Consider the following 19,862-nt stretch of genomic DNA (forward strand, 5'->3'; position numbering starts at 1 on the left):
GGGGCTGGGAGGGGTCTGCAGCATCCCGGGTGGGTACCGAGGATGTTGGGAATGTTGTGAGAGGGGGGACAAGTAGGGAGAGGAATGGACACACCACCCTGAAACCGGGGAGCCCCAAGGGGCAAAGAGCAGGGAGCCAGTGGGGAGGGAGAGGGATGCTGGAGGGACAGCAGGGAATTTCCCACCATGCACTGGGGCAGCATCCCCAGGCACTGTCCCCTCCCCACGCCTCGATGCCCTCAGTGTGCCGGGGAGCCCGAGGCCCTGGTGAAGCCTCCCTGGGGCCAGCGCAGCCCCCACGGGATAGCCACGCTGTGGGCAGCTCTGGTGGGGCTCAGCCACAGCCCCCCTATCCCAGGAGCAGGATCCCTGCCTGCCTCCCACACCCACAACCTCTGGCCGCGGTCCCTCCACTCCCCGCCTGTCCTGGCACGACCCACAGAAGGTCCCCCGTGGTGATCTGGGGGGGTCCAGGCTGGGCTTTGCTGGGAGATAAATCCCCCCACCCCTCGGGGAGGTTTTGCCATGGTGGTTTGGCACAGAGCTCCAAAATCCCTGGTTTTTCCCTTAAATCAGAGGGACGCCAACACCCTGAGCCGAGCGCTGGCCGGAGCGACGCCGAGGGAGGCCGGAAACACCCGAATTAGATAGAACCCTTGGCATCCCTGCCCTGCTCCGGGCTGGAGCATGGGGGACACACTGGGAGGACACAGGGAGGAGGGACGCTGTCCCCACGCTGTCCCTGTGGGATCCTGGGGGGTGCTGCATGGCCCTGTGAGTTCCTGGGATGCCCCAGCACTGGGGAGGGGGTTGGATGGGGGTCCTGGCACCCAACAGCCCCTCTCTGCTGATGCTCCAGGAGCCCAGGATCCTGCCAGCCCTACCCTGGTGCCCATGGCAGCTGCCTGGGCCAGAGCTCCTCCGGCCCCCCCCAGGGAAGGGTCCAGAACCCCTAGACCCTTCTGGCTGGGGAAGAACCCGAAATTCAGTCTTTTCCTCATGCAAAATGGACCCTCCCTCTGGCTTGCCCGGAGTTCACTCTGCACACACAGAGCCCCAGCCCTTCCTCCTCCTCTTCCTCCTCCTCCTCCTCCTCCTCCTTCCTCCTCCTCCCAGCCCCGGCGCTGAGCCCGGCACGCACCTACCTACCTGCCTCCACCGCGGTGCAGGTGAGGAAGCTGAGGGCGCAGGCAGAGGAAGCAGCCCCGATCCCCCCCCCACACCGTGCCCAACACCGGACGCGATAGCCGCGAGAGCTTTTGTTAATCTGCACCCGGCGCTTAAAAAAAAAAAAAGGAAAAAAAAAAAAAAAAAAAAAAAAAAAAAAAAAAAAAAGGAAAAAAAAAGAAAGGAGGAAAAAAAGAAAAAAACACGTCAAACCTTCAGGAGTCTGGAGGCTGCGGCGGAGCGGAGGGCACGGGAGGACACTCACTCCCACACGAGCAGCTTTCTGGGAATTAGGGCCACAGCCCAACTGCTCTGGCAGCCCGCGCTCCCCTCCAGCCCTGGCTGCCGGTACGGCGGGGCCTGGGCAGCCTCCCCGGTGCCGGTCCCGGTGCCGGTCCCGGTGCCGGCTCAGCCTCCCCGGCCCCGCACGGCCCCGCCGCCGCAGGGTCGGACGCGACTCCCGCCCCTAATCTCCCGCTTTTCCCCGGGGAGGTGAGTAAGCATCGCTAATCCCGCTCTCTTCGCTGCTGGGCACAGACGAGCCGCGCTCCCCGCATTGCTCCTCCTGGGCCGGGGGGCTGCACCCCGGCAGCCCCCGCCCTCCCCACCCCAGGTCGCCCCTTCCCCCGCGAGGGGAAGGTTGGGATGGAGCAGCCAGGAGATGGAGCAGCTCCTCCCCGTCAGAGGGGACCCGGGGTGATGATGATGATGATGTCGCAGCCACCCACCTTTGCCGGTGCCCCCCATGCCCGTGTGCCAGCGCGGGGGTGCCAGGGTGGACGCAGGACGCGGCGGCGGATGCTGCTGGATTCTGCCTTCCCCGCATCCCTTTCCTTCCCAACCCCCGGGGGAGGACAGGCGGGACGAGCCGTCCCGGCAAGCCCCGGGTGCGGGGGCACAGTGCCCGTCCTGTGCCACCCCTTCGCCTTCAGTCCCCCCCCTTTCTGTCCCCCCCCCCCCACGTGCCCGGGACTCCTGTTTACCCAGCGCCAGGAACCAGCTTCAAATACCTTGATGTAATTAAAAGCTCACCCCGGGGCCAAGGGCTTAGGACGGCAGCCAGGGACACGGTCAGCCCGCTGCCACCTGCGTGCCGCACAGGCAGGGCTGGCAGCTGCCCGCGCTCCTGGCAGCACGTACCTGGCAGCCACCGGGGGCTCCTGCCCTCAGCCCGGGCCCCTCTGGTGCCCCCGGAGCCGGTGATGGGCAGGTGACGAGGTGGCAGGAGTGCTGGGCAGGCTGGCAAGGCTGTGCCTCAGTTTCCCTCAGTGCCCGCTGATGCTCTGCCTCAGTTTTCCCTGTTTCCTGGTGATGCTGTGCCTCAGTTTTCCCTGTTTCCTGGTGATACTGTGCCTCAGTTTCCCCTCGGTGCTTTGGGATGCTGTACCTCAGTTTCCCCCGGTTCCTGGTGATGTTGTGCCTCAGTTTTCCCTCTTTCCTGGTGATGTTGTGCCTCAGTTTCCCCTCGGTGCCCAGAGAAGGGTCCCCAGCACCATCCTGAGTGTGGAGTCCAGCTCCTCCCGAGCTTGGGGGATTGTGGTCCCCAACCCACCCCACCCCCCCCCACTCCCGCCCTAAGCCTCCGGTGTCACGGCAGGGACACGGAGCCGGAATCTTGGTCGGTGCCAGCGCGGGCTGGCTGGGGACAGACGGGTCCCCGGGGGGACAGGCGGTTGCGGGGAGGAGAGAGGGGATGCAGCAGCGTTCCTTCAGCCGTGTCCTCCCACACTCCCGTCACCTCGAACGCCCTTTCCCCGACCCCTCCTGCCACCACCGCGCTTCCCCACCCGCCATCCCTCTTCCTCGCCATCCTCCTCCTCACCCTCACCAGCGGTTCACCGGCAGCCTGGGGGCATGTGCGCGCTTGAGGACACGATGTGGGGGTGCAAGAAGTGCTGGCTGACCCCCCCCTCCAGCCCCCCATAATGAGGGAGGACGGTCCTACCTGCCCGGCAGCGGCGGGGAGGGTCTCAGCCCCCTCCCACCCGAGCCCCCCGCGCCCCCCGCCCGCGGGCAGCCCTGTGCTGCCTGCAGCTCCACATCCCGCCTCCCTGCCCTCTGCGGCGGCGGCGGGAGGCAGCTGAGAGCTCCCGGGGCTGCCAGAAAAGAGGCTGCGTTTAAACAACAGACATAATTATGCTTTTGATACCGTCTGCTAAAAATACAGCGCGGTGCCGCGCGGGGAGCCATGTGTGCGCGGCCTCACATGGCTCCCGCCCGGAACAGCTGACTCAGGCAGCGGGCACCGAGAGCGGGGGGGGGGGGAGGAGGGGGGGACGACGACCCCAGAGAGCATCGGGGGGTCCAGACCTTCCCCCAGCACCCCCCAGCCTGTGGGAGGGTGCTGCTCTGCCAGGGACCCCCCAACAGCTGGTTTAAGGGCGGTGAGGGCAACCCCAAGGATGGCATCAGCATCCCACACACCCCTCCCCCAGAAGGGCAGAACCACCCCCCCTGGTTGGTTGCAGTGGGGTGAAACGAGCTGGGAATGGGGCGGTGGGGAGGGGAAGGGCTGGAGGAGCGTGGATGTGTCACTCGGTGTCACCAGTGTGGGTTTGGGGGGGCTCAGGGGGCTCCCAGCCCCACCAGCAGTGGGGGAGTGGGGGGATGCTAAGGGGTGGGTGCAGGGGGGCTCTGGGGGTGGCACCCCAAGCACCCGGCAGCTCCCCCGGGGAAGGTCTGGAGGGTAAATCCCATTAATGAGTAATGAACCCACTTAACCTGACCCAGCACTGCCCGGGGGAGGGAGCAGGGCCAAGGTGACACCCCCGCAGTGCCCGGCCATGGCACCCCGGGGCACTGACCTTCGGCAGTGCCAAAGCACCGGATCATGAGGCTGCTGCCCTGCGGGAACGGGCACTGCCTGTCCCGGGGGCACCAATGGCCCAGGGTTGGCATCACCATTCCCTGGAGCAGCAGCCGTCTGTCCCTTGTCAGCTGGGAGAGGGAGCAGCCCAGGGTCACCCAGGCCCTGCCAGCTCCCAGGGATGCAGGCAGGGAGCCATTCCCCCTTGTCCTGGCACTCTCCCTTATCCCTCTCCAGCTCTCTTGGAGACCCTTTAGGTCCTAGAAGGCGCTCTCAGGTCTCCCTGGATCCTTCTCTTTTCCAGCTCTCCCATCCTGGCTCCAGAGCAGAGGGGCTCTAGCCCTTTGGAGCATCTCTGTGGCCTCCTCTGGACTTGCTCCAGCAGCTCCACATCCGTGTTGGAGACCCCCAGAGCTGCAGGTGGGGTCTCACCAGAGCAGAGCAGAGCGGGACAATCCCCTCCCTGAACCTGCTGGGGATGCAGCCCAGGAGCCCCCCGAGGATTATGTGACCTCCTGTGACGCCCCAGCCCCACTTCACCCCACCCCAGTGGGCACCAACCCTACCCTGGGATGGGACGGGGGTGTCCCCACAGCGGTGCCAGCTGGGGCTCAGCCTGGCACCCCCTCCCTGGAGGGGACTGTGGCAGCGGGCGAGCTCAGGTCAGGCGCTTAAACTGCCGTGCTGGGGCGGTGCCAGGCGAGCCGGGAGGGGATTAGGGCTTTGCTGACTGCAGCCTGGCACAGGCCCGTGCGCTGACACAGCTGGGATCGGCGCTGGCACCCGCGGGGGCTGCCGCGGCCCTGGGGAGGGGGGGACGGGCTGTGCCGCCCCGCCCGCCTCCCGTCCCCTCCTTGTGTTCCAGCCCCCGGGGGAACACACAGACCTGCCAAAACTCCTGGTTCCCTTCCCAGGAACACACCTTGGGAGTTGTGTGTGTGTGTGTGTGTGTGGGGAGGAGGGGTTGTGCCTCGCTTTGCCCAAGCTGGGAATCACTGATTCCCCCCTACCCCAGGGATGGAATTCTCAGGCACCAACGCCGCTGCCATCCCCCTGACAGCACACCCTGGGGTCCCCCAACCCGGGAGACACCCCCCACTTGACCCTCAGGCCACCCCAGCAGCCTCCCCGGGCTGTATCCTTGGAGGAACCGCGCTCCCTAAGCGGCTTTAGGGGGATTACAGGCAGCCCCCTGGCCCTTGCTGTCCCCACCCAGCCTTCCTTCTCCGCTGCTTTAAGTAATCATCTCCCAGGCAGTTTTACGGGGCTAATCCAGCCACCTCCACCTAAGCTGCTCCAACACCCCTGCCTGCCCCGGGACGCCCCTCGGAGCCTGCCCTGGAGGGGCTCCAGCCCGGGACAGACGCTCTTCCTGCCCTGGGAAGACCCCCTGAAAGCAGCCAAGGGCTAAAAATACGGGCTGACCCGAGGGGTGAGGGCAGGAGGGATTGGGAGCGAGGGGATTGGTGCCAGGGACAGGGCACCAGGGGACAGGCGGGTGCCCGGGGGGCAGGGGAGGCCACACGAGTCACCTTGTGCCACCCTGCCCTACCCACTTGTGCCCACCCAGGTGGGGACAAGCCCCCTGGGAAGGGGTTGGGAACACCCCGGGTGGGATGTGGGAGCACTGGCAGGGAGAGTTTGGAGGGGTGGGGGTGGGCAGGGCCGTGGGGACAATCCAGGAAGGATGGATGTCAGGCTGGGGACAGAGGGACAGGAATGTCCCAGCAGGGCCAGGGCTGCTGCTGCCACGCCGTGGGGGACGCGGCTACTGCAGGATCCTTGCAGCCCAGCACCAAACCCTCCGGCTTCCTGGGAAGTTTGGGGGGCTGACCTGGGGGTCTGGGGGTCCTCAAGTGGGTGGTAAAAGACTCTGGGTGGATCTCGAAGGATAAATCGTCCTCCAAAAGAGAAAAATCACCTCAGGGAGCTTCCCTGGAGGAGTCTGGGGCTGCCCCAGGGATCCCACCTGCCTAAGCAGAGACAATTCCTGGCTCCGAAAATCTGAAACAGCATTTATTTACTTATTTTTCCATGTACAAAACCCCCTATTTTTGGGGGGGAGAGGGGAATGTTAAAAGCCTGGGAATGTGGTGTCCAGCAAGGCAATGGTGAAGCACCAGCCCCCCCACCCCCTACAGGTTCAAGTGTGGGGGTGTCAGTCTGTGTCTGGAGGTGGCAGGGGGGGCCCCAAAAGTCTTTGGCTTCAGAGGGACAAGGCACATCCCATCCCATCCCATCCCTGGCTGCTGGGAGAAAGGGAATGTGGGGAACAAGGCACTGTGGCAGGATGGGAGGGGACCCCAGAGCGTGTGTAGAGTTCGTGGGGTGGTAGAAAAGGGGGGGGGACACTCACAGACCCCACAGGGAGAGGCGCCAGCGCCAAGCTGGGGGGTCTGGGAGGGGGCACTGGGAGCAGCAGTGTGTGGGCACAGCGAGGTGGTGCCCCCTCCACGAGGCACCACAGAGGTCACAGAAGGCATTTACAGTGTCAGGATGCAGGACCCCCCCACCCCACCCCACCCCAGGGATACAGGACCCTCCCCACCCCCCCCCAGGGAATGCAGAAACCGCCTCCCCTTCCCCACGCTGCAGCAGCAAACTCATGTAAAGGCTCCTGGCAGGGGTTTCCCGGGATTTTTAGCCGTCCAGATCCGAGGGAGTCGTTTTCCTCCTGATCCTGATGCGCAGGAGCCGAGAAGAGCCCTGGGCAGGGGTAGAGATTGGTCAGGACCTTCCCCACCATGGCCCCAACCCCACAGCGTGTCCCCCCTCCTGTTGGGTACCTCCTTTCCCGGGGCCTTCCTCAGGGAGCGCAGGCTCTGGCTGCGGGACAGGGGCTTGTGATCCCGGCGTGGGGAAGGTTGAGGGGACACCTGCGAGTCCGACCACGGCTCCTCGTCCTCCGTCTCGCTCTCGTAGCGCCGGCCGGCCGGGGCTGCGCCGCAGCCTGGGGACCGAGGGGACAAAGGGGACGCTACAGCTGCCGCCACGGCCCCCCCTGGGCTTCGCTGAGCCCCGTGAACCCCCTCCCCAGCTCACCCAGCCGGCGGCTGTCCTGCTCCTCCAGGTACAGCGGGTCCTGGAAGCTGGTGGGGCCCTCGTCGGGCAGGGAGCGCAGGTCCTGCATGCTGAAGCTGCGCAGCCTCCCGGCCAGGGCGCCCTGGCTCTGGGTTTGTGGGGGGGAAAAAGGGCAGGGCATGAGACACACAGCAAAAAAAACACCCTCAATCTGCACCATAGCCCCCTCCCTGGACGCCCTGCTAGCAGGGGGGGTTCACCCCGGGGAGGGATCCCCCTGGAGCGGAGGGTCCTGCCCGGGGCCGGTACCTTGGTGGCCGCCTGGACGGCGGCGGTGGCCGCCAGGTTGAGGCCCTTCTTGCCAAAGTGCAGCATCGCCTCGTAGCTCCGTTCCCGGGTCCGCACCAGGAAGGTGTCGATGTCCTGCCGAGACAACCAAAGCGTGGGTGGTGCTGGGGGCACTGTCACCTCCCGGGGCATCACAAGCTCCCCGGGCGTTGCCACCTCGCTGGGAGCCCAGCTCGGGGGGGGGCTGACCCTGCCCAGGACGGGCACAGAGGGCCCCCCAAAAGGCCAGGAGGCCTCACCTTCTCCTTGCGGGCCAGCGTGGGGTGCACGAAGCGGCGGTAGAGCAGGCTGGCCCCCCGCGTGTACGGGGACAGCAGCCACAGCACAAAGGCCATCTTCACCTCGTAGTAGAAGGGGAACCTGGGGCACAGCGGGGACACCATGGGGTGGGGGGGACACGGGCACATCCTGCTCCCCCCAGACACCAGCCCTGGAGACTCCACGTCAGATCCACCCCAGAGCCTGGTTGGGAACGGGCTCCTTCCCAGCTCGTCCCCAGCTCACCAGGAGATGAGAAGGTCAGTGAAGGTCTCTGTGGCCATGAAGAGGGCGAAGACGATCCAGTACATCATCCATCGGACCTGTGGGAGCAGGGAGCATGTCAAGGGCAGGCTGGAGCCTGGGAAAAGGGACTGGGAGACTGGGAAAGGGGGACTGGAGCCCAGAGAAAGAGGGGGGCTGGAGCTCAGGGGAAAGGGGAGCTCAGGAAGGGCCCAGGGAAAGGAGGGACTGGAGCCAAGGAAAAGTGAACTAGACCCTGGGAAGCAGGGCTGGAGCCCGGGTAAGGGGCTACTCACGTATTCCCGGATGTTTTTGGCCTTCACAGCCTTGTAGGACGCGTAGGCCGGGTAGAGCATCCCAAAAACCAGCCTGTAACGCAGAGGGGGGGTGAGGCAGCCCGGCCAGCCCGCGTAGAGCAGCAGGAACAGGGACCAGCAGAGCCGGCGGCCCCAGCGCCAAAGCCCGGCTCTGACCCCCCTCAGAACCGCCCCCATCCCGGAGCCACCGGGAAAAGGGTCGGGAAAAGGGTCAGGAAAAGGGTCGGAGCCACCCGGCAGCTGCCGTGGGGAGCCGGCCATGAGCACCAAGTCACTCCCACGCCCACGGGGACTGGCTGGACCTGTCGGGGCGGTGGCAGGGCACGGGCTCAGTCCCCGCCGGTGCCAGCCCCCACTCCCGGGGTGCCGCCCCCAAAACACCCACCTCGCGTGGCGGGCACAGCCGGGCACCCCAACACCCTCCCGTACCTGGGCAGGGGGAGCTGGGGGCACCCACGGGTCCCTGCTGCCCCACGGGGGGCTCCCCGGGCACGGGGGGCCACTGGGCGCCCAGCCCAGCTGGCCAACGGCGTGGGAGACAGGGGGGAGAACGGGGCTGTGGGGGGTCAGGGCTGGATGTGGGGACCCTCCCGGTGGTGCAGGGGATCCCCCCGGATGATGCAGGGCCCCCCCAGTTGCTGCAGGGACCCTTCTGGGTGATGTGGAGACCCTACGAGCAGGGACCCCCCTCCAGGCAACGTGGGGACCCCCAGCAGGGACCCCTTCAGATGATGCAGGGACCCTTTGGGTGATGCGGGGACCCCTCTCGGGCAATGCAAAGAACCCCTCTGAGCAAGAAACCCCCCCAAGGGGACGCAGAGACCCCTCCCAGGCAATGCGGGGACCCTCTGAGCACGCCCCCCTCCTCCAGGGCGATGCTGGGACCCCTCCGGGGCGATACAGGGGGACCCCCCAATTGTTGATGCAGGGGGATCCCAGGCCGAGCTCTCCCCCCGGGACGGGCAGGGAGGGTCGAGAGCAGCTCGTGGACGCATTTTCAGGGCTGGGGGGTGGCGGTAGGGGGCTGGTTATCCCCCTACAAGCGATTTGGGGCCGCCCCCCCCCCAACCCCGCCTGGGGCTGCTCCGTTAAGTCCCCGCTGCGGGGCCGGCACGGGGATCTCCCGTTAACCGAACAGCCGGCGGGGGACAGGGGACCGGGGACCCTTGGGAGCCCCCTCGGGGATTCCCCCACCCCGCACCCCTCCCCATCACACCCCCCCGGACCCCACTCACTCGATCACCCGGCTGAGGATCCAGGACACCATGGTGCGGGCGGGGCCGGGGCCTCGGGTGGTGCCGAGCGGGAGGGTGGGCGCTGTGCCCGCCCTGGGGGCCCCCAAAAATCCCCCCGAAGCCGCCCCCGAGGAAACGAATCCCAAAAGTTGAATGTTGGAGGCACCGACCGGCGCAGCCGCCGTGCGGGCCCCACCGCCCGCTCTTAAAGGGGCAACGTTTTTAAAAGGGCAACGCGTCTTAAAAGGGCAACGCGCCTTTAAAAGGGCAACGGCGACTCTTAAAAATGTCGCAGTGGTTCCCGGAGCTTTGCTAGATTGCATTTTAATCTTTAAAAAATTCCCCTAATAAGTGAAATATTAATGTAAGATATACAATATATTAATGTTAAAACGTATTTTTAATATATGTTTTAATGTTTATATAATATTTTATATATATTAATATTTATATAAATTTCGTTACTTTTAATTTATTATAACTATCTATAAATAATTTCTATATTCATATATGATATTGTCTTTCTATATTTCTATATTAATAAATAATATTTTATAAAAACATCAATATCTTTATATTTATAAATATATATTTAATTAAAATATTATGTATTTATATTATGTTTAAAAGGAATATATTATATATTTCTTTTTTACAGACAACAATACATTAGTCCTAATATAGTAAGCGTTGACGTATTAATATGCAAGGGATTATATAAAATGTGTATTAAATATTCCCTCTTATAAAAATATCCAAATATAGCTTTTCATTATTAAATATTATTATATTAATTAATATAATAATATTACAGGTATAAAATTTGAATTTTTTTAATATTAATAAAATTAATTTTTCGACCAGGATTTCATTTTCCTTTTCCTTTCTCTCGGGTGTGCTGCTGAACCAGGGCCAGGGCTCTGCAGAGTCCCGCAAAATGCTCCAGGGAAAACAGAATCTACTGGAATCTCCTCTCTGGGCCACCTTCCCCTTGGCTCTGTAGCCCCCGGAGCGTTCCAGCTCCCCCATCCCAGTCAGGGACACCGTGGAGGTGCCAGAACGCCCCTGCAGTGCTCCCTGGGCCTTAAAATCTGCCCTTTCCCGGCGGGGAAACTGAGGCAGGGAAGCGTGGAAATGCTCCGGGAGCCGCCAGGTTCTGGCTCTGCAGCCGCCCAGGTCTAATCCTGCTCCCCTAATCCATCTGTGCCCCGGGGGCGCCCGTTGGTTTGAGAGGATCTTTATTTGTGAGCCTAATTGGCGGCTTTTCACATGCATATTTACAATCCCCGGGAGACAGGGAAAAAGCTCCCCTGGAAAACCAGTCCGGCGGAGAATCCCCTCCCCTGGGGAAACACCTCCTGCTTCCCACCCCCACCGCGGGCCAAGGTATCTGCTGGAAAAAAAAAAAAACAAAACACACCAGGAAAGCCACGTGAGGGGCCTGGAGCACCCTAAAATGAGGGATTCGCCCTTCCCGGTGCTGTGGGATGCTGAGTGGGGCGGGACTGGAAGGAGCAGGAGCGTCTGGAAGGACCCATGGAAGGTGTTGGCAGACACAGGCAGGGCTGGGGGGTCACAGTGTGTTTATTGGGGGGTGTTTTGGTGGGCACAGACACCTCGGGTACCCCCGCCTGGCAGCAGGGCCATGGGCACAGGGAGCTGCTGGACGTGCGCGGAGGGGGATGGGACGCAGCCCTGCTGCTGCCTCGGGGCATCCCATTGTCCTCAGGGCATCCACCTCAGAGCATCTGCTGGCCTCGAGCGTGTCCCATTGTCCTCAGAGCATCCCATTGTCCTCCAGGCATTCCAGGTGCATCCAGCTTGGAGCATGCCATCATCCTCGGAGCATCTCCGTGGCCTGGGGCATCCCGTTGTCCTCATGGCATCCCATCCCGTTGTCCTCATGGCATCCCATCCCACCCCGTTCACCTCAGCCATCCCATCCTCTCTGCAGCACCTCCTCTGCCTGGGAACACCCCAAATTCCCGGGAGCCCCCCACCCTTCCCATATAAATCCCCCGCTCTGTGCCCCCCCAAACTCATCACCCAAGCAGGCAGAGATCCACCCCCCCCGCCACCCCCAACCCCCTTGGCCCCTCGGGGGTGCGAGGGCTGTCCCACCCTCCTCCCCTGCACCCCACGGGAAGGCTGTGGGCGCTGCACATGGAGAAAATGGGAGCATGGGGGGTGGGGGTGGGGAAACTGAGGCACTGTGGGTGTGGGAGCTGCCCTGGGTGATGGGTGACATCGGGGGGGACGCAAGTGGGGCCAGGAGCGGGCTGTGACCGTGGGGCGGGACGCGGTGGGCACATGCATGTCCTCGGGCAGGACGTGGCGCCCCTCTGGAGGGGGGGGAAAAACTCCAACCCCCGGCTAGAGGCTGAGGTCCACCACCTCGTGCCGGTACACCAGCGTGTTGGCCTTGAAGCTGGGGGCCAGCAGGAGCTGCACGTCGGCCGCCGGCACGTAGCGGAACGCCCGCGGCGCCTGCACCGACAGCTCCTGGAACTTGGCGAACTTCTGCTTCTCCTCCTCCCACAGGTACACGTGGGTGAAGGAGAAGTCGCTGCCCAGCGCCAGGTACTGCCGCTGCCCCACGGCGAAGGGCTGCATCACCATGGAGCCGCGGGACGGCAGCGTCTGCACCTCCACGAAGCGCTGCCCTTCCCAGCGCACCACCTTGGAGTCGCCGATGTAGCGGCTGAGGCAGAGGAACTGGTCCCGCTTGGACCTGAAGTGCTTCACCATCTGCACGTCCAGCATCTCCCCCACCTCGCCCTGCGCCACGAACTGCTTCTGCGCCCGGCTCCACTGGTAGATCACGGGCGCCTGGGAGCTGCTGGCGATGATCAGCCGGGGTTTGCCGTCGTTCTCCACGTACTCCACGTCGGTGTCGCGGTGCCAGGCATGCAGCGCCTGGTGGGAGTAGAAGCCGTTCTGGTTGAGGCGGTAGAGGCTGGTGGAGCCCGCCTTGGAGCTGTCGGCGATGACGAAGTACCAGTCCCCCTCGATCTGGAAGGCCTCGATGTCGTTGGGCTTGCGGACCTTCTGGCTGTCGATGTCCTGGATCTTGATGAACTTGTCCACGGCCGTGTCCCAGCGGTAGATGTAGGAGCCGCCGAAGAGCTGGGCCACCACCACGTAGAGCTGGTCCTGCACCACGATGGGCTTGCAGTGCACGGCCGAGTGAGCTGCCAGCAGGACCGCGGCACGTCAGGGCTGTGCCCTCCCCAGCTCACCCCGAAATGAGCGTCCCATCAGCCCCCCTTGCCCCACTGCCTTACCAGGGATGCGGTCGAAGTCACGGAGCTTGCGCTCCACGTAGTCCCACTTGAGGATGGAGCAGCTGCTGGCACCGGGCTGTGCCAGGGCCACGTACAGGTCGCTGGCGTAGGTGAAGGGCTCAGCTGACACTGCCTGGAAGGGCAGGACCTGGTGCATCACGAAATCTGGGGAGGGGAGAGGTGGCGGTGAGGGTCCAGCCACCCAGGCACGGGGTGATGGGTGGTGGCAGCCCCTTGCCTGTGGTGATGCACTGGAAGTCACTGAGCGCCAGGTCCCGGATCCGCTGCCCCTCGAACTGCCCGGGGCTGCTGCAGAAGACGGCGGGGACCGTGGTGTTGGTGCTCTCCAGCCACTTCACCAGCCACTTGATCTTGCAGTCGCAGGCCAGCGTGTTGCCACGCAGGTCCCTGCCAAGGATGGCGCCGAGTCACCCCCAGCACCCACTGGGATGTCACCCTCTCCCCAGCCTCACATCCCAGGGGTCCCTGCCAGGCTCCAGGCCCTCCTCCCAAACCCTGGGATGTCACCCTCTCCCCAGCCCTCTGTCCCGGGGGTCCCCAGTGCCATGGCAGCCTCACAGGTCACTCAGGATGTCCAGCGGCTTGAAGAGGTCCCGGGGCAGCGTCTGCAGGTTGTTGTTGGCCAAAGACCTGCGAGACAAGAGGGGTCCTGGAGACACATCCCTGGCAAAGCCCCCCCCCACCGTGTCCCCCGTGGGACCCCCATGTGCTCACAGGTGTGTCAGGGACTTGAGCCCACGGAAGGTGCCCTTTGAGAGCGCCTGGATGTCGTTGTTCTCGATGAACCTGTAGCGGGAGGAGACGGTGGCACGGCCGCCCCGAGGACCCCCCTGCCCTCCCCGTGCCCTCCCCAGGGCTGTGCCCGGCCCCGTGTCCCCATCCCTGTCCCACGCACAGGTACTGCAGGTGTGAGAGCCCAGCGAAGGCGTTGTCCCCGATCAGCGTGAACTTGTTGGAGTTGAGGAGTCTGCCGAGAGAGAGAGGGGGGGGAGAGGTGTCAGCGCTGGGTGGGCATCCAGGGCACCAGGGACGCTCGGCTGGGGGAGCAGGGGGACATACAGGAACTGCAGGGAAGGGATGTGGGCAAAGGCTGCCTCCCGGATCTCCGTGAAGGCCACGTTCACCATTGTCCTGCCGGAGAGACGGAGCTTCAGGGGAGGGGACGGGGCCAGCAGGGTGGCACTGCCCCCTCCCAGACCCCTCCCAGCATCGATGTCACCTGCTGAGTGCCACCACAGCCCCCCTCAGCAGGGAGGGGTGCTGGGAGAGGGACCCCAGCAGCCCCTTTTGCCTGTCGGGGGGGGCATGGAGGGCCTGGCACCCACCCCGCGCTGCCCACGCCCTGCGGCAGCCCCTGGCCCAAGGCCACGTGCACGGACACGGGTGTAAACACACACACACACGTGTGCACACACATGTACACACATGTACACGCACATGTATCTACCACACACACCTGTACCAGGCTCTGGGGAACCTCCATGTCCCCAGGGACCTCCGTGAGGACCCCCCCCCCCCAGCCATCGGGCTCTGGTCCCCAAGGTCACAGCTGTGTCCCCTCAGGCTCCTGTAGCCAAGGTCACGCTGGGGACAGGCTGCAGCCCTGCTCTGTCTGTCACTGATGGATGGTTGCGTGTGCCACCACCGCAGGACACCGGGAGCAGTCCCGGGCTGTCCCCAGACTGATACTTCCCCCCCCCACAGCCCTCCCCGCACTGCCCGAACCCCACCCTGCCCGAGTTTGCCCCCCCAGTGTGGCACAGAGGGGCTGTTCCACTCCCTGTCCCCATCCCTGTCCCCGTCCCCATCCCGGGTACTCACAGCGAGATGACCTCGGGGGGCAGGTTCTTGGGCACAGCCTTGGAATCCACGCAGAAAGCCGTGTCCCGGGTGCAGGAGCAGGTCGGGGGGCAAGGAGGGGGCCGGGGGGGCCGCCTCCCCTCCGCCGGCAGCCAGAGCCAGGCCGCGGCGAGGAGGAGGAGGAGAGCGGAGAGCCGGTCCCTCAGCATCCCTCTCCCGCTCTGCAGCTCCATCACGCCCTGACCTTATCCCTGTTTGATCCCGGGAGCTGTTCCCAATCCTGCTGTGTCCGGGAACTGTGGAAAAGCCTTTCCCTCTCCTGTTTACCCCAGAGATGTCAGCGTGGAGGAGCAGCGATGGTGTCAGCAGAGGCTGCCGGCGGCTGACCCGCGGCTCTGCAGCACACCATGCTCCTTTGCTGCGGGGAGGAGGGAGGGAAGGAGGGAGAGAGGGAGGGAGGGAGGGAGGGAGGGATGCGGCTGAGTGGCAGCGCCAGCATCCCCGGGCACGCGTGTCCGTGTGTTCTCACCAGCGAGCAAACATGGGGTTCCACACTGCAGGCAGGGTGACCGCTGTGTGCCCTCGGGGTGCTCAGGGATGGGGGACAGAGGGGTACCCGCAGAGGGGGAGGCAGCGAGGGGGCTCTCCCGGCTCGACTCTGCAGCCCTGCCCGCACCAGCTCCCTCTGCCCGCTCTGGCTCACTGGGCACCCATCCACCCCGCCCCAGGCGCCCGCCCGTCCCAGGCACCCATCTCTCCCATCCCGGGCGTCCATCTGTCCCGTCCCTGGCACGGCGCCGGCGGGAACAATGAGCCCAGCCAGCTCCTTGCCCTCGCCTGGGAGGGGGGGTGGGGGCACCCACAGCTGCCCGTGCACGGGCAGGGATGCAGCACCCCCAGAGACGTGCTGAGGGTGCTCTGGGGACGCTGCCAGGCCCGGGCCGGGGTGTGGAGGGCGGGCACGCTCTGCTGTGCCTGCTGTTTGCCTTGGCCCAGTAAGGACCCTCGGAGGTTTCGTGTCCCCTCCCTGGCTCTCCAAACAGCCCAAGTGGCACCTTGGCAGCTGGGGCGGCCACAGCCTGCCCCCCACCCACCCGTGGCCATATAAATCCCCCCAGGCTGCGGCTGGCAAAGGGACAGGAGCGCCCGGAGAGATGGACGACAGCTCCAAGGAGGCGCTGATGGAGGAGGCACCCCCGGTAAGGAGCACCCACCGCCCGTCCCGGGGCTGAGCACCCACTGCCCTGCCTGGCCCCACGCCGGCAGCTCAGCCAGGCACTCCCCTCTCCAGAGGTACACGGAGTCCCCCCGCCTGCCCTGCGTGTCCCACCAGCTCCGGGGCCTCCTGACGGCGGTGGGGATGATGGTGGTCCTCGTGGTGGTGGTGGTCGCCTTCCTGCTCCTGGGGCTGCACATCACCGAGGCACACGCGGAGACGGTGAGGGCAAGGGGGGGTGGGATTGGGAACAGCCAGCAGGGCCTTGCAGGGATGGGGTTGGGAGCTCCCTGACCCCGCTCCCCCCGACAGGTGTTGCGAATGACCATCCACGGGCTGGATGGCGAAGGGACCCCTCAGCACCTCTCCATGAGCAAGAGGGAAAGGACCGGGACGTTCTCGGTGCAGGATGGGCTCAACGCCTCGGCCATGGTGGTGTACGACTACAGCAAGGTGTGAAGGGGGACTGGGGACACGCACAGGGGGGGCACAGGGTGGTGCTGAGCTGACCAGGGGTCTGTCTGCCAACAGCTGCTGGTGGGCTACAGGTCCTGGCGGCACCGTGCCTGCTTCATCACCCGCGTGGCCAGGGACAACTTCCCGGGGCTGGACGCCATCACTGACACCTTCCAGCGCCGGCAGGTGAGGATGGGGATGGGGGTGGAGCCGCACTGGGCTCATCCACATCCCTGGGGGCTTGCTGTGGCTGCCGAGGGTGGCAGCCCCTGCCCCGTTCTCTGTCCTGCAGGCTGAGCAGGCTGGGGACAACGCTGTGCCCTTGGCCGACCGCTCCATCCTGGGCACCACCATCAACATCCTCTGCAGCGCCGTCCCCGTGTACTGGGCATAGCGCCGGTTCCCGGTGGGATGGGACAGGGAGAAGGGGATGTCACCGGTGTGTCGCCGTCCCTGGGCTCACTGGGTTGCCCTCTGGGATGTCCAGGCATCTCCCCTCCTCCCTGTGCCCGTCCCGAGGGCAGCCACCCCGCTGTGGGGGTGCTCCATCCACTGTCACTTGGCTTTCCCACCCGGCATTCACAATAAAAAAAAAGTGGGATTTGATTTGGGATTTGCTTCTGTCTGTCTGCAAAGTAAAGCCTCTGTCCCCTCCTCCAAGTGCTGCTCTGGTCCTTCCCAGGGTGGTGGGGCCAGCACACGCTGTTCCAGGGATGTCTCCTTCCTGCAGGGTGGGAAGGTGAAAGCCTTTGGGTCAGGGGCAGTGGCACAGCTACCCCTTGTTGGAGATCAGGCTCCCAGTGCCCCCACCCGTGCACTCCCAATTTCCAGGGATGGCAGGAGCAACCTCTGCACTTCCAGCCCTCCTGGAAAAGTCCCTGCCCCTGTCCCCTCCTTGCACAGATGGGGGCAGAGGGTCTGTGTCACATCCCTGGTGAGAGCCAAGCCCTGGATTATCCACAGACACCACAATCCAGTTGCTCCAGCTCCACTCTATCCCCACTCAGTACCCATCCCCACCCACCCTAGCCCCTCTGCACCCCACTTTGGGGGACACCTCCAAGGCCTGCACCAGAAAAATGAGGATTAGTGGAGCTGGGAGGGGGAAGAGAGACCCTGGGAGGTTGATTTGGCCTTTCCAGGGGTGCAGACTCGGTGTTGTCCCCGCAGTCACTGCCACAGGCAGCGAGGGGGAGGTCAGAGCTCCGGGAGGGCAATGCGTTGCTGGGAACAGGAGGGAAACTGCATGTGCTGACCCACAAAATGCCCTGACCTTGTGTTGCCCTGGCAAGGATCCAGGCCAAGAGTGTGCCCAGGGCTGTGGAAGGCTAGAAGGGCCCCCGTGGTGTCCGAGAGCAAACAGGGAGGAGCCACTGGAGGGTCTCTCGTGGTCCTTTGTCACCCTGGGAAAAGAGGCAGCGTGAAATGGGGTGGGGGGAGGCCTCACACAAACCCCCACACCTGTCTGCAAGCTTTGGGGGCGGGGGTTGGAGAGGTCCCAGCCTGAGCCCAGCTGCAGGAGAGCCTCATGGATGGGCACAGCCAGGGCACAGCAGTGTGCCCCCTGCCAGCTGGGGTGACATACCAGAGCTGGGACCCCTCTCACCATAAAACAATCCACAGTGCAGCCCCAAAAGCTACAGGCAGCGGTAACCAAGCACCCTCAGGACCAAGAAGGAGGACCGGGGACATGTCCCAACCCTACAGTGACCCCGTTCCCACCCCACCCCTGGGGATTACGGGAAAGCTTCAATGTCCTGTTTGCTCTTTCACCCACCTCAAGCAGCTCCAGGTGGCCGGGCTGGCGAAGGGACACGAGCCAGGTGTGCCCTTGGCTGCAGCCACAGCCGGATGCTCCACGCTGGAGGGTTTGCTTTGGCCCTGACCCCTCGCTCCTGGGCAGCAGAGAGCTCCTCGTGCCCGGGGATGAGTGTCCTCGACCCAGCGCCCTGGGAGCCTCTTGACCTGCACGTTCCCAGCAGGATCCGGCCCGGAGCGGGTGTTCAGCAAACACCAGTGGAGAGGGTCACATGCCAGAGCTCGACTGCCCCCCTGGGGACACCAAACCCTTCACAGGGGCCGCTCCTGCCCCCACCCCAGTGCCCTGGTATAAAGCACCCAGTCCCTGCGGGCAGGCCGGGCTGGGAGGAGGAGGAGGAGGAAGAAGAGGAGGGAGAGGAGGCTGCCATGGAGAGCAGCATGAAGAAGGTGGTGGTTGAGGAAGAGGAGGTGAGTCTCTGCAGAGTGGCACGTCCCCTCAGCACAGGGCTTTGCCCTGTTTATCCCAGCCAGGCACCAGTGCAGGTGTGACGGGAAGGGCCCGTGGGATGCTGCATTCCCAGCATTCAGGGGCTCTGAGGTGGGAGCAGCGGGATGCTGAGGGGCAGTGGGGTGCCCAGGGGCAGCGGGGTTTCGAGCTGCTCCTCCTGTGCCCCCCACTTCCCACCTCCATCCCACTCACCCCGTCTCCCCCGCTTTCCCCAAACCCCCCAGGACTCGGAGCAGGGATGCTGCTGCCCAGGCTGCTGCTTGCCCTGCACCATGTGCTGCGCCAAGTGTGCCCGGTGCTGCTGCCTGCCCAAGTGCTGCTGCAAGTGCCCCAAGTGTCCCGGCTGCTCCGGCTTCTCCGGCTGCTCCGGCTGCCTCAAGAAGTCCCTGTGCTTCGTGCCCCGCCTGCTGTGCTACCTGCCCCGCAAGCTGCTGGGCTGCCACAACCTCCGGTGCCTCCTCATCGTGGTGGTGGTGGTGGTGCTGCTGGTGGTCATCATCGCCGGCGCCCTGCTCATGTGGCTGCACGTCGACCAGAGCCACGCCGACACCGTGAGTGGCCACCCCCACCAGGGACCCCCACAGGGAGGGGGTGCTGCAGGCTCTGAGATCCCCCCCCTCAACCCCTCTCCAGGTGCTGCGGATGGGCCTGTGGGGAGGGCCGGCCTGGGAAGAGGATGCGGCCACTTTCTACCTGGACGGCGGGGATGGGGCTGCGGCCACCGTGGTCTACGACTACAGGAATGTGAGTGGGGGGCACCCGCGGGGGGGGAAACACGGGGTGGTGGGGGTGATGGGATGGAGCTGACCCAGGCCTGACTTTCCAACAGCTGCTGGTGAGCTACAGGTCCCATCTGCACCGCGCCTGCTACGTCACCCGCGTGGACAAGGACAACATCCCGGGGCTGGACGCGGTGGCTGAGACCTTCCAGCGCCGGCAGGTGAGGGGTGACCTGGCTGGGGCAGGCTGGGGTGTTTGGGGGGGGCGAGGATTTGGGGTGCAGCATCTGCCTCGTTTCTTTTTTTTTTCCCCCTTCTCCCCGCTCTGCAGGACGGGCAGAGGATCTCCCTGCCCCTGGCTGACCGCTCCCTGCTGGGCACCACAGCGAGCATCCTCTGCAGCGCCCTGCCCGTCTACTGGGCTTAGCCCTGCTGGGTGAGCGTGATGGGTGGGTGGGGGACACTGAGGGACCTGTACCCACCCACCAGCACCCTCACAGCGCTGGCTTTGCCTTGCAGCACCCCCGGTGTTGCCACAGCCCCTCTGGAAGCATCAGCGACAACGCCACCACCCCCCACCCCCCGCCCTGCCCACCCCAATTTTGGGGCGGGGGGGGTGGGGGGTGGGCAGGGGTCGGGGAGGTCAGCGGGATGGGGGTAGGGGGGATGCACACGCGGGGCCGTGGGTGTGGGGGCGGCGGG

General features: G+C 64.6%; 3 protein-coding genes across 5 annotated transcripts; 1 reads left to right on the forward strand and 2 right to left on the reverse strand.

The window, feature by feature from the left end:
• Positions 1-5,976: 5,976 nt before the first annotated feature.
• Positions 5,977-9,599, reverse strand: REEP4 (receptor accessory protein 4). 3 transcript variants are annotated; one of them, XM_027907262.1, is made up of 8 exons: positions 9,396-9,599; positions 8,140-8,212; positions 7,847-7,923; positions 7,582-7,702; positions 7,304-7,417; positions 7,016-7,142; positions 6,760-6,923; positions 5,977-6,679 (listed from the first exon to the last, which is right to left on the reverse strand). In XM_027907262.1, exons 1-8 carry the CDS (start codon positions 9,425-9,427, stop codon positions 6,614-6,616), a joined length of 774 nt encoding a protein of 257 aa, XP_027763063.1. In that variant the 5' UTR covers positions 9,428-9,599; the 3' UTR covers positions 5,977-6,613. The 3 variants fall into 3 exon arrangements, with proteins under 3 accessions (XP_027763063.1, XP_027763064.1, XP_027763065.1); XM_027907263.1 differs by lacking the exon at positions 9,396-9,599 and adding an exon at positions 9,193-9,299; XM_027907264.1 differs by lacking the exon at positions 9,396-9,599 and adding an exon at positions 8,546-8,918.
• A 1,997-nt stretch (positions 9,600-11,596) lies between these two features.
• Positions 11,597-14,951, reverse strand: LGI3 (leucine rich repeat LGI family member 3). The gene is made up of 8 exons (XM_027907261.1): positions 14,522-14,951; positions 13,760-13,831; positions 13,596-13,667; positions 13,415-13,486; positions 13,259-13,330; positions 12,918-13,087; positions 12,680-12,844; positions 11,597-12,586 (listed from the first exon to the last, which is right to left on the reverse strand). Exons 1-8 carry the CDS (start codon positions 14,731-14,733, stop codon positions 11,769-11,771), a joined length of 1,653 nt encoding a protein of 550 aa, XP_027763062.1. The 5' UTR covers positions 14,734-14,951; the 3' UTR covers positions 11,597-11,768.
• Positions 14,952-15,503: 552 nt separating this feature from the next.
• On the forward strand, positions 15,504-19,715 carry SFTPC (surfactant protein C). Its single transcript, XM_027907268.1, has 10 exons — positions 15,504-15,699; positions 15,792-15,938; positions 16,029-16,169; positions 16,248-16,358; positions 16,465-16,553; positions 18,308-18,401; positions 18,666-18,992; positions 19,075-19,185; positions 19,271-19,381; positions 19,492-19,715. Exons 1-10 carry the CDS (start codon positions 15,655-15,657, stop codon positions 19,585-19,587), a joined length of 1,272 nt encoding a protein of 423 aa, XP_027763069.1. The 5' UTR covers positions 15,504-15,654; the 3' UTR covers positions 19,588-19,715.
• The last annotated feature ends 147 nt before the right edge of the window (positions 19,716-19,862 follow it).

This window comes from Empidonax traillii, unplaced genomic scaffold (genome assembly GCF_003031625.1).
Source record: "Empidonax traillii isolate 1590-97213 ecotype Southwest subspecies unplaced genomic scaffold, ASM303162v1 scaffold1433:size205388, whole genome shotgun sequence".
NCBI classification, from domain to species: domain Eukaryota; kingdom Metazoa; phylum Chordata; class Aves; order Passeriformes; family Tyrannidae; genus Empidonax; species Empidonax traillii.

Coding starts and splice junctions, on each gene's coding strand:
- REEP4 (XM_027907262.1), bottom strand. CDS start 9,427: ATGGTGTCCTGGATCCTCAGCCGGGTGATCGA. Junction 8,213..9,395: donor ATCCTCAGCCGGGTGATCGA/GTGAGTGGGGTC, acceptor TCTGCGTTACAG/GCTGGTTTTTGGGATGCTCT. Junction 6,680..6,759: donor GGAAGGCCCCGGGAAAGGAG/GTACCCAACAGG, acceptor ACCCCTGCCCAG/GGCTCTTCTCGGCTCCTGCG.
- LGI3 (XM_027907261.1), bottom strand. CDS start 14,733: ATGGAGCTGCAGAGCGGGAGAGGGATGCTGAGGGACCGGCTCTCCGCT. Junction 13,487..13,595: donor CTCTCACACCTGCAGTACCT/GTGCGTGGGACA, acceptor CTCCCGCTACAG/GTTCATCGAGAACAACGACA. Junction 12,587..12,679: donor TGACTTCGACCGCATCCCTG/GTAAGGCAGTGG, acceptor TCCTGCTGGCAG/CTCACTCGGCCGTGCACTGC.
- SFTPC (XM_027907268.1), top strand. CDS start 15,655: ATGGACGACAGCTCCAAGGAGGCGCTGATGGAGGAGGCACCCCCG. Junction 15,939..16,028: donor CCGAGGCACACGCGGAGACG/GTGAGGGCAAGG, acceptor TCCCCCCGACAG/GTGTTGCGAATGACCATCCA. Junction 18,402..18,665: donor TGGTGGTTGAGGAAGAGGAG/GTGAGTCTCTGC, acceptor CAAACCCCCCAG/GACTCGGAGCAGGGATGCTG.